The sequence below is a fragment of the Vigna unguiculata genome, chromosome 6 (assembly GCF_037176805.1).
Source record: "Vigna unguiculata cultivar grain cowpea cultivar isolate G323 ecotype 2 chromosome 6, ASM3717680v1, whole genome shotgun sequence".
NCBI lineage: Eukaryota > Viridiplantae > Streptophyta > Magnoliopsida > Fabales > Fabaceae > Vigna > Vigna unguiculata.
Window position 1 is genome coordinate 19,872,622 of NC_140797.1, and position 12,641 is coordinate 19,885,262.

At 39.6% G+C, this 12,641-nt stretch overlaps 2 protein-coding genes across 2 annotated transcripts; one reads left to right on the top strand and one right to left on the bottom strand.

Annotated features, from left to right (window-relative positions):
• The first annotated feature begins 4,313 nt into the window (after window positions 1-4,313).
• Window positions 4,314-6,414, top strand: LOC146885640 (uncharacterized). The gene is made up of 3 exons (XM_085675024.1): window positions 4,314-4,814; window positions 5,041-5,337; window positions 5,518-6,414. The coding sequence occupies exons 1-3, from the start codon at window positions 4,314-4,316 to the stop codon at window positions 6,412-6,414; spliced, it is 1,695 nt and encodes a 564-aa protein (XP_085531150.1).
• A 714-nt stretch (window positions 6,415-7,128) lies between these two features.
• On the bottom strand, window positions 7,129-12,393 carry LOC146885641 (uncharacterized). The gene is made up of 4 exons (XM_085675025.1): window positions 12,007-12,393; window positions 9,956-10,937; window positions 9,729-9,816; window positions 7,129-7,315 (listed from the first exon to the last, which is right to left on the bottom strand). The coding sequence occupies exons 1-4, from the start codon at window positions 12,391-12,393 to the stop codon at window positions 7,129-7,131; spliced, it is 1,644 nt and encodes a 547-aa protein (XP_085531151.1).
• Window positions 12,394-12,641: the final 248 nt, after the last annotated feature.

Below are 12,641 nucleotides of genomic sequence, written 5' to 3' on the forward strand. Positions count from 1 at the left end.
AACAATGTCGTTGACGCGATCAAATTAATACTACTTATCTATAACAACTCCAGTATTGTTAAGAAAGTAGTCAACAATATAGTAAGGGTAAAGTAACCCAAAGTCGTCACCCAACGAACACGGAATTGATTTTTAACAAGTTAGTTCTTATAAAACTATACAAGAGTTAGTCAAATAAAATTATAAAATATAGGGGATTAAAATAAACAAAGATAGAAATAAAATTTAAAAGATAAAAAGAAATAAAAACAATAGTAAAGAAAATAGATTGATTCCATTGTTTTTTCAAAATAGATTTATCATCGGTTATCTAAAGATTATTGCTCAATTAATATTTGTTATAGATTTACAAATTAATCAATGTAAAGTCTCAATTAATTTGTTGGCGTTCTCACTTTTAACCAAAGTACAGTCTCAATTAAAAGTGATAACTTTTAGATTATCCACACTAAATTCAACCAAAGTACAATCTCAATCAAATCTACTATGCCTAATCATGTCTATTCTTTTATCTCCTCACCAAATAAAAAACTTAATTAATCAAAGTAAAGTCTCAATTAATTGTAGTTAGAGTAAATACCTTTAACCAAAGTAAAGTCTCAATTATTGGTAGAAACTCATTTAATCATATGAAAGTTTCTAAATAAACTCAAAGTAAAGTCTCAATTCAATTTAAAAACCCTTGGACTCATATGACCAACATGCATATAGATTTAAAATCATTACTTCTTACGTAATTTAAAGATAAAAGACATAGATGAATGAAAACCTCAACAATAATAAAAAGAACAAAGAAATTAATTGATCTAACCTCAGAATCCAATTAAGAAATTACAATGGAATCAACCCAAGAAGTTTAGAACTCCATGAATGCAAAATAAAGAGAGAAGAACAGAGAGAAGAAAAAAGAGAAAAAGAAATTAGGTCCCCCTAGGGTTCCTCAATTCCGACGTGCCGAACTTTTTTTTCTGCTTCTCCCTTGGTCTCTTTATATAAGAATTGGACTAAGCTTTTCAGTTGCTAAAACCTCTCAAATATCTTTTAAAATAAAGATAAATAAAAATATTCAAAGATATTTTGAGAGATCTAAACTAATTGACAAATATACTTTGGTTAATAATTTATGATATAATAAAATAAAATAAATAAATTAATAAAATAAACTAATTGACAAATATAGTTTAGTTAATACTTTTTAAACCTTATTTTAGTACAATTTTCAAATTTTTTTATTAATAATTTTTGTAAAAATAATTTTAAAAGCCATATTTTTACATCATTTTCATAATTAAGCTGAAAAATAAATTGCATATATAATTGTAATCTTGATATCACCCTCAAACAAAGACATAACATAGATGATTTAAAAATAGAAGAATTTCCCTCTTCCTTCGCCCTCTTTCTCCCTCAATGTTGATTGGAGGGAGAGGGAGAGGGAGAAGATGACATCAAGTAGATTACAATGAAGTTTGTGTTTTCACTTGAAGTGGATTAAAGGTGAAAGTGGGTGAATTTAGAGTAAAGTTTGTTAATGTTTGTGAGTGATTTGTTGGATGTGATAGATTAAAAATTATATTTAAATCAAGGAAAAACAAAATTACCAAATTGTCCTTTATTTTAAAAATAATTAAAAATTATCATTATATAAGTTTGATTTGTGTAAAGCCCACTTTTATTATGCCCTTTTATTTTTAAAGGCGACCCTAAACTATTGGGCCTAAGGGCTGGCCCAAAGGGGCAACAGACCTTAAGTCTGCCCTAATGCTCCATCCCCTTTCACTTTGCAGAAACAGTTCCTACATTCCTTCATAGAGCAACTGCAAATCCTTCTCTAGGGTTCTGAAGTTCAGTCAGATCTGAGTCGGTTTAACCTTCATCCCTGGTTTAGTTCTTCGTGTTTCTTGTTAGGGCTCTGTGTAATTAACCTCGTGCCTCATATATGTTAGGGTTCCTCAGATCTTAAATCTGCTTCGAGAGTGCTCGTACTCATTCGCTTTAGTGTCGGAGTTGTTTGGCTAACCTTTCCAAGTAAGGGAAGCTACAAACCTTTCTATTTGTTGAGATCGATGTTTATTTTGCCTTTATTTCGTGATTTCTGAGCTTGTATGCTACTGTGGATGCATGTGTTGGTTGATGCTATTGTTTGGGTAGGAAAAATGTAGTTGTTGCAGGGTGAACAGTGGGCGAGACCTGTTATTCTCGCCCAAGCAACCCGGTCTCGCCTAGGCGAGACTTGTAGAGAACAAACCCTAGCTCGCGCTCGAGCTCTCACTTAGGTGGAGGGTCTTAGTTTTGAGCGAGGTACTATCTCGCTCAAGCAAGAGATGCTCGCCTAAGCGAGAACGTGTGGGAGCTCGAGGTGTGTTGCTGTAGTTGCAACCTAGGCGAGAGACCTTACCTTTTGGCGAGGAGTGGGCTCGTTCAAACGAGGGAGGGCACGTATAAGCGAGTGCGCGAAAAACCTCCCATGGCCTCTGTCCCGATCTCGCCTAAGTGAGGGCCTGTCACTTAAGCGAGGGAACCCTATCGCTTGAGCGAAGGCTTCTAGCTTGAGCGAGATGCGTTGTAGGCCTCGTTGTTTGCTTCGCTTGGGTACTATAAAATTGTTTAGGTGATTGATTGATATGTTTTAAGTATGAAGTATGAGAAATGGCATGGAATATATGTAGATATGAATTGGATTGATTTGTTGATGTGACCTTGGTATGTAAAGTGAATGAGATAGGTGATATTAAATGGCAATGATATTGGTATGAGATGAGACTCTATATTCATGAAACTGGAAGAATGAGATGGCATGGGTTCAACATGGAATACGAATGGAAAGGGGTTACAAATGTTGACGTGAGGTTTGAATGCATGATTATTATTATTTGGTTGTTTGAATGTATTTGGTACGTGTTAGTGCATAATTCCTTGAAATCTCTAGGTGAGGTTTCAGGGTCGTGCTTCAGTGGTCGGGACGTAATTTCCATGGCCCCTGTTAGTGGGTGTCCCTGGTGGTGCCCTATCTATGTAACTTGGTAAGGATTCAAGGTAAGGATCGCACCCTGACACTTAGAGCAGACTGAATCTTATGGTGAGAGTAGTAGGAGGCCTGAAACTCATTAAGGGCTAACCTTGTGTGGGGGGATTGATTCATCGTAACACTTGTAACGCATAGCTCGGGGGTGAGCAGAGGTATCCACCACAAGTGCAAGCATCCGCTGAATCTGACCTGATTATATGTATTCGAATAAGTCGAGTCGAGTCTTAGTGTATTGATTGGAAGGTCATAACATGCTTGGGTGATGTATGTATATTGGACTATGAAAGTATATCTGATTGCATGATAAAATCTTTTAGCTCTAGCTTACCCTTGCTTGTTTGATTGCTTTGTATGTTGCTTTTCTACTCTTGCGATGATCATCAATTTATTGATGGGAGCAGATGCGAGAGGTACTCGTGGTCAACGGGAGAGAGACGATTTCGCTGCATAGTCTACTTGGGCTGGACTTCATGTTCTTGTTGGACTTTTCTTTGGGGCCATGGCCCATATATTAGCATGTCGTTTATATTTCTATATGATTCTAGTAAACTTTATAACTTGTTTTTTCTGGGGTATCGTAGTATGCCTTGGGTGGTAAGAAGTGGTGTTTAAACTCCGAGACTACGCTAAAATATTATTTAGTGTGATACTTCCTTTAATTTCGTTTATTAAATTAAATGGGGCGTTACATTTAGGGTATCAGAGCAGTCATTCCTTAGGTCTGTGGACTTGGATGTCCGTTGAGCTTTCTCTGTGTCTTTCTGAGTGTTTTCAATTAAATTCATGTCTTATCAAGCCTAACCAAGTGATTTCTTGTGTGCTAGTGAACTATGGCACCTTCTCGTAGGACTCCACAGCCCTCCCAAGGCGATGTGTCAGATATCGCCAGAGCAATCGAGGCAATGGTAGCTGCCATGACACAGCAAAGTACGGCGATGATGCAGCAACACGAAGCATCCATGCAGCGATAAGCAGCGTCGCTTGAGCAGCAATAGTTGGTGATGCAGCAGATGGAGGCTGCTAGGGTAGGAGCTTAGGATGCCCACCGACAACACATGGAGGTCCTCCGCCAATTGGAGGAGAACAGGGCGGCTGCCCCTGTGTTTGGTCCTAAGCCACGTCCGCCAGTCAGAGAGTGGAGTCTGGAAGACTTCCTGAAACACCATCCAGTGAAATTCAACGGGAAGACTAGCCCAGATGCAGCCGATCAATGGCTGAAGGACCTGGAGAGAATCTTCAACGTGAAGATGTGTCCAGCAGATAACAGGTTGGCTTTGTAGTCTATATGGTCATCGGAGAAGCTGAACATTGGTGGATTAGCATGAAGTCCATCATGGAGGAGCGAGGAGAGCATATGACTTGGGAGGCCTTCAGGGGGAAGTTCCTCTCGAAATACTTCCCTGACAGTGTGAGATATGCCAAGGAGGTGGAATTCCTCCAACTGACCCGAGGAGGGAAATCTGTGATAGACTATGCTGAAAAATTCAAGCATCTCATCCGTTTCTACACCTTGCCACTCGATGAAGAGTGGATATGCCATAATTTTGAGAATGGCCTCCACTTGATGGTAGCCCATCTATCCATCAAGGACTTTGCTGCACTGGTGGAGAAAGCACGAGTGATGGAGAAGATGAAGAATGAGGTGGAAGGTCAGCGTCCACAGCAGCCACAAAGGATAGGTGGACCATCTAGGTCCAAGCCCAGACATGAGGAGCGGAGGAGACCATACGACACACCTCACCATCAGCCTCAGGAGTCTAGGAACTTTTCCCCTCAACAGGGCCGGGTACAGTGCTATATTTGTGGAGGTCCCCACCTGAGGAGCTCCTGCCCACGCATGGAGGGTTACTGCAGATGCAACAACTGTGGCAAAGAGGACCACTTTGGGGGGGTCTAGGAACTTTTCCCCTCAACAGGGCTGGGTACAATGTTATATTTGTAGAGGTCCCCACCTGAGGAGTTCCTGTCCAAACATGGAGGGTTACCGCAGATGCAACAACTGTGGCAAGTAGGGCCACTTTAGGAAGGACTGCCCCAACCTTGCTAGGGCAGCGATACGCCCTCCAGCTCAGACTACCTGCCAGCACCAGCAGAGGAATAGAGGCAGCAGGCCTCAAGCGACAAGCAGAGTGTATTCCATGACCGGAGCGGAGGCTGCTAGCTCAGGTAACTTTGTTATAGGTGATTATGTGATAGCTGGAAAGACATGTTGTGTATTGTATGATTTTGGAGCAACACACTCTTTTGTGTTAAATGCTTGTGTGGAACGTTTGGGTCTGCCGGTATGCGAGTTGCAGTGTGAGCTTGCGGTATCTACCCCGACATCGGGTTCGGTCAGGACGTCTTCCTTGTGTGCTAGGTGTCCGGTGGAGATAGAGGGACGCAGGTACAAAGTAAATCTAATTTGCCTACCTCTACAAGAGTCGAAGGTAATTTTGGTTATGGATTGGCTCTCTGCCAATCGTGTTCTTATAGATTGTTGAGAGAAGAGGCTGTTATTTCCCGACTTAGAGGAGATTGAATTGGTATCTCCTCAGGGAGTGGTGAACGAGGTTCAGAGTGGCACGCAGTGCTTCATAATCTTCGCTTGCATGGAGGTAGAGGAGAAGGAAGGGATGTCGGTTATACTAGTGGTGCAGGAATTTGAAGATGTATTGCCAAAGGAAGTGCTAGGGTTGCCTCCCAGTAGAGAGGTGGAATTCTTTATCGATCTGGTGCCAGGAATCGGTCCAATGTCGATGGCTTCGTATTATATGGCTTCAGCGGAGTTAGTGAAACTCAAGAAACAGATAGAGGATTTATTGGGGAAACAATTCATTCGACCAAGTACTTCGCCATGGGGAGCACCAATGTTGCTAGGGAAGAAGAAGGATGGGAGTTCACGTCTGTATGTGGACTACAGACAGTTAAACAACATAACCATCAAGAACAAATACCCGCTTCCGAGAATTGATGACTTGATGGATCAGTTGCATGGGCCATCCATCTTCTCGAATATTGATTTGCGGTCAGGATACCATCAGATCTTGGTGAAGGCTAATGATGTGCAGAAGACAGCCTTCAGGTCCTGGTATAGACACTATGAGTATATGGTTACGCCTTTCAGTGTGACCAACGCTCCAGTGGTGTTTATGGACTACATGAACAAAATTTTCCGTCAATTCTTAGATAAATTCATCGTGGTCTTTATAGACGATATACTTATCTATTACAGGACTCAAGAGGAGCATGCAGAACACCTGATGAGTCCATCTTCAAGAGTAAGGAAGCCCAGGAGAAGCCATGCGAAATTGATGAAGCTTCCATGGAGAACGATGAAGGTGCGAAAGTTAGAAGAAGAAAGGAGAAGTGGTGCGACAATGTTGTTTGGAGAAGCTCTCAAGTGAGGTTGGGCCAACACACAAGGAAGGGGGCTAGAGGAAACCAAGAAGGAGAACTCTAGCCTAAGTTGATTCACAAAAAGAGAGGAGTCTGAAGTCATCTCAACAGAGTTTCTCTGCTATATTCATGAATGAAAAAACAAAGGGTCTTAAGCTCTCTATTGATAGTAGAAAAGGAGAGCTAAGTGGTCTAGAAAAATGGAGGGAAAAAGGATCTAGAATGTTGTATTTGGAGCCAAAAAGAGAGCATGAGGCAAGTGTGACTTGCCACCTAAGCAAGTCACAAGGGACATGCTTCTAGGAGAATAAGAGAAGCTTGGTGACCAAGCTTGGAGCAAGAAGGATCTAGATCCTCTCACAAATGCACTCTCTCTCTCTTGTTGGGCTAATTTCAAGCCCAACTCTTCTTTGGTCCAATTCTCTTCAAAGCCCAAAAACCCTCCAAGGCCTAATATATGGCCCAAACAAAAACCCTATTCTACAAAGCCCAAAATACAAGGCCCAAAAATAAACCCATTCTAATATTTACAAATAAAGAGTCTTAGGCTAGGTCTTCACATCTTCATTGGCCCATGTAAAGTTCATCTTGGGCCTCGTATATGCATTGGAGGCCCATTCCTCTTGTATCCTCCTAGCCATAGCTCTTGTTGTGGGTCCCTTGGTTAAAGGCATCTCATCATCCCCTCCCTCTTCAGAAGGATTTGTCCTCAAATTTGAAACTTATGCCTCGTCATTTGTACCACCTGCAAAAGGTATTAAGTCAGCAACATTAAAGGTGGCATGTACATCATATTCCTCAGGCAACTCTAGCTTATATGCATTATCATTGACTCTTTTCAGCACTTTAAAGGGACCATCACCTCGAGGGCTAAGTTTAGACTTCTTTTTCTTAGGAAATCTATCATTTCTAAGATGTAGCCACACCAATCCCCTTCTTCAAAAATCATTTCCCTCTCCCCCTTATTGTTGTACTTAGCATACCTCTCACTTTGTTGCTGGATTTGTCTTTTAATCCTCTCATGCATTTTCTTAACAAAATTAGATTTTGCCACCCCTTCTTTATGAATGAAATATAAAGATGGGGAAGCCATAAACAGCTTCAAATGGAGAGATCTTAGTAGTCCTATGAACCACTCTATTGTAGGAAAACTCAATATGGGGAAGGTATTCATCCCAAGATTTGTGGTTTCCTTTCAAAATTGCCCTTAGCATAGTAGACAGAGATCTATTAACAACTTCAGTTTGCCCATCAGTTTGTGGGTGACATGAAGTAGAGAAATTAAGTTTAGTTCCTATCCTTGACCAAAGAGTTTTCCAAAAATGGCTAAGGAACTTAGTATCTCTATCAGAAACTATGGTGCGGGGTATACCATGAAGCTTGACCAAATCTCTAAAGAAAAGTCGAGCAATGTTGCTAGCATCATCCACTTTGTGACAGGGTATAAAGTGTGTCATTTTGCTAAAACGATCCACCACCACAAAAATGGAATCAAAACCCCTTTGTGTTCTTGGGAGTCCTAAGACAAAATCCATACTTATATCTTCCTAAGGGGCTGAAGCAATAGGCAAGGGGGTGTATAATCCATGAGGCATTGTTTTAGACTTAGATTGTAAGCATGAGATACATCTATTACAATGCCTTTATATGGGGCCAAATGAATTTCTCTTTTAAAAGACCTAGGGTATTTTCTACCCCAAAATGACCTATTAATCCCCCTTCATGTGTTTCTTGAACAAGGAGTTTTCTTTGTGAACCTTAGGGAATATAAATTTTTACTTCTTTAAACAAATACCCCTCATTCACATAGAAACCTCCTTGAGGTCTTTCCATACACTCAGCATAAGTAGAGGAAAACTCAAAATCTTGATTATACATTTCTAGAAAATCCTAATTTTGAAAACAAAGCGTGTCTTCTATATAAGGCATCAGCCACCACATTACTTTTGCCCTTCTTGTACTTTATCACATAAGGAAATTGTTCCAAGAATTCCATCCACTTAGCATGTCTTTTATTCAGCTTGTGTTGGCCCTTCAAATATTTTAGCGACTCATGGTCACTATGAATGACAAACTCTTTGGACACAAGGTAGTGTTCCCAAGTTTAAAGGGTCCTAACTAAGGCATACAATTTCTTATCATAGGTGAGATAGTTGAGGGAGGCACCATGAAGTTTTTCACTGAAATAAGCAATTGGGTGCCCTCCTTGCAACAAAACAACACCTATTCCTACACCAGATGCATCACACTCTAGCTCAAAGGTTTTTGAAAAGTTTGGTAAAGCTAGAATGGGTGCATTGGTGAGCTTTTCCTTGAGTTGCTGAAAAATAGACTCTTGTTTTTCACCCCAATTAAAAGATACATCTTTCTTGACAAGTTCATTGAGGGGTGAAGCCAAAGTAGAGAAATTAGGAACAAACATCCTATAAAAGCTTGCCAAATCATGGAAGCTCCTAACCTCTCCAACATTTTTAGGAGTAGGCCATTCTTGGATGGCCTTTATTTTTGTAGAGTCAACATGGACCCCATTTTTATTTACTACAAAACCTAAGAAAATAACACTATCTACACAAAAAAATTACATTTCTCTTTATTTGCAAACAAACTATTTACCCTAAGGATGGTAAGGACAGACCTCGGATGGTCTATGTGCTCATGTAAGCTCTTGTTATAGATCAAAATGTCATCAAAGTAGACAACCACAAACTTTCCTATGCACTCTCTAAAAACGTGATTCATTAGTCTCATGAATGTGCTAGGTGCATTAGTAAGCCCAAAGGGCATCACTAACCACTCATATAATCCAAATTTGGTCTTAAAAGCGGTTTTCCACTCATCACCTTCTTTGATTCTTATTTGGTGATAACCACTCTTTAGATCAATTTTAGAAAACATGAGGGACCCATGCAATTCATCAAGCATGTCATCAAGCCTAGGAATGGGATGCCTATATTTAATGGTGATGTTATTTATGGCTCTACAATCACAGCACATTCTCCATTTCCCATCCTTTTTAGGTACTAACAAAACAGGCACAACACAAGGGCTAAGGCTCTTTTGAACCCAACCCTTCTCCAACAACTCTTGGACTTAAGACTCTATCTCCTTTGTTTCTTGAGGATTTGTCCTATAGGCTGGTCTATTTAGTAGACTAGCCCTAGGCACTAAATCTATTTGGTGTTCAATTCCTCTAAAGGGAGGAAGCCCAATAGGCCCTTCTTTAGGGAATATATCCTAAAACTCTTTCAAAAGATTTTCAATTTTAGGAGGTAGATTCTTAAGCTCAAGAGTTGTGGCAGTACATGTGAGTGTTCCTTTGCACAGCAGGAGGCATAAAGCTTGTTCAACATTGAGAACTTGATTTAAAGATTTCATGGTTAAAATGTTCTCGTTTTGAATGACCTTGGGAGAAGGAACACCAATCTCTCCCGCCTCAGATTCATCTTTATTTAGCTTTTGGACTTTTTGAGGACTTCTTTTTTTTTGTCCTCATCTTTCTCTTTTTCTCTTTTGTTCTTCATTTGAAGTTGATCCTCAGCCACTTGTGATGCAAAAGAGGATGAAAAACAAACTTTTTAGCCTTATGAGTAAAGGTAATATCGTTGGTGAGACCATTGTGCATGGTTTTCTTATCAAATTGCCAAGGTCTCCCCAATAAGATATGACAAGCTTCCATAGGTACTACATCACATAGCACACTATCTTCATATTTCCCTATGGAAAACTTGACCTTTACTTGATGTTTGACTGCCAAATCCCCATGTTCATTAAGCCAATGAAGTTTGTAAGGTTTTGGATGAGGTAAGACAGTCAAAGACAACTTGTCAACCAACCTAGTATTGTAGCAGTTACAACACGAGCCATTATCCACAATTAGAGAACAAGTGTTTTCCAAAATTTTACACCTTGTGTGAAATATGTTCGCTCTTTGTGTTAGTGCTTGTGGACTAGGTTGATTGTTGAGGATCCTTCTAACAATTAAAAGGTCCCCATCACAAGGGTGAACATCTTCTATATTAGACTCATTCGATTCCTCACTTCCACTCTCACTTTCATTTCCATCTTGGCTGCTATATCTATCAACACCCCTAAGAATCATGGTCTTTTTGGTGGGGCATTGAGATGCTATGTGACATCTACCAAGACATTTGAAGCATTTGATTTCACTTGTGCGAGTGTGTGATGATGCACTCCCTTCTTTACCTTTTCCTAGATTCCTAGGTGGCTCCTCCTTTCTCTCTTCTTTCTTAAAATCTTCCTTAACATAAGAGTTAGTTTGAGCTTGATTTCTTTTTGAAAAAGATTTTCTCAAATTTTGTTGTTCTACCTTAATGCATATTTGCACCAAATCATTCAAATCTTGGTAAGGTAGAAGCTCAACTCTATCTCTTATATCAAGGTTTAAGCCACTTAAGAATCTAGAAATGGTAATGGATTCTTCCTCAATTATTCCTACCCTCATCATAAGTAACTCCATTTTTTGTCTGTATTCTTCCACAAACATATTTCTTTGTTGAAGTCTTTGGAGCTTTGATGAAGGATTGACCCCAACTAAGGATGGAGGCACATGCTTAAGAAGACTAAGCATGTTTAGAAAGGAAGTTCACTAATCCTTCATCCCTTTCATTTGTGTTTGTTATTTTTGATTCCTTAAGTTGACTTAGTTGAATCAACTTTAGTTGACTTGTTGACCTTTGACTAGGTTTGACTTGTTGACTATAGTTGACTTGACTTAAGCCAACATGCTAATCTATGTTTATTTGCTTTGTAGGTTAATTAGGAGTAAGAAAGCAATGCTAGGTGGCGCATGGTGATTGGGGAGCATAAATGATGTGGAGGAGAGAGTAAAGCAAAGGCATAAAGCATAAAGTAAAAGGCATAAAACAAGTGTACCTATGTACCTTTGGTCTCCTTTGTTTTTAGCACACTTTGGCCACATTTTGGAGACATATGAGACACATTATTTGTCTCCTTTTGTGCTAGAACGAAATTAGCCTTTCACACACCATAGTTAGCTCTTTTGTCTCTCAATTTTTGTAACCTTATTTGACCTAGTTTCTAGAAGCTAGGGTTAGGTTTTTGTAGAGACATCCTTAGATATCTTTTATTTGCTTAGAGGCCCCTAAACTCTTCTATATAAGGGGTGCTCCTAGACATGTAAAAGGGTTGAACATTTTGAAGTAAAAACACTCTTGTGTCTCAACCATTTGTGAGAGTTTCCTCCCTTGGGAGTGAAACGTTTAAGCCTTATCTTGCATAGCAAGTGGCGGCACACATCCACTGATCTTCAAGGTTGCCATGGCTTCTAGCCTAGCCTTGTAGTGGCGTGCTTCTCACATTTTTACCATTTCTTTCGTTTCCATTTTATGTTTTCTTCTTCCTTTAATTGTTCTTGGTTTTCTATGGTTTATGTGCTTTCCATTTCCTTTTTGTTTTGAATCAATCTATCATCTTCTTCTCTTGAGCTTTGTGAAAGGAACCTTCACATCTAGATAGCTTGCTATCTTAATGTCCAATGGGGATTTCACTTAGTTTTCCTAATCAACTCACACCATATTCAATATTCTTAAAAAGGAACAAGATAATCCTTCATCAGGCTTGTTCATGAGCTCCCTATTGTAGTAGGAGGGAATGTGTCTCCTCCTAAGGGTTGACTGAAGATCATTCCAATATTCAATTGAAGGTCCATGACTTCTTAGCCTCTCTTGGACTATAGAAGTCCACCAATACATAGCATACCCTTGAAAGCCTAGGGTAGCAAGAGGCACTTTCCTTTCTTCACTAACTTGATGGCAAGCAAAGAGTTGCTCAACCTTCATCTCCCAATCCAAATAAGCTTCAACATCATCCTTACCTTGAAAGTGAGGCAAGTCTACTTTAACGTCTCTAGGAGTAGGGTCTTTTCTTTGCCTTTTAATGTGGGAAGGTTGTTGATAATATTCTCCTAATCTTAATCCTTCCTCTTCCCCATATATTGAACTACACATTACTCTAGACAAAACATATGGATGAGAAAATTAAAATGACTCAAATAGATGAAATAGAAAATGAACAAGACTCAAACGAAAATGTAAAAGGCTCACAAATTCACCATGGTTGAGCTCTTAGGCACAATGGCCGAATGGTTCCAAAGGAACAATGATAAGAACCACATAACCAATGAGGTGATAAGAAGAAAAAAAAAACAAGACAATCAAAGGAAGTAATGAACAACATGAAAATTGAAAGAAAAACC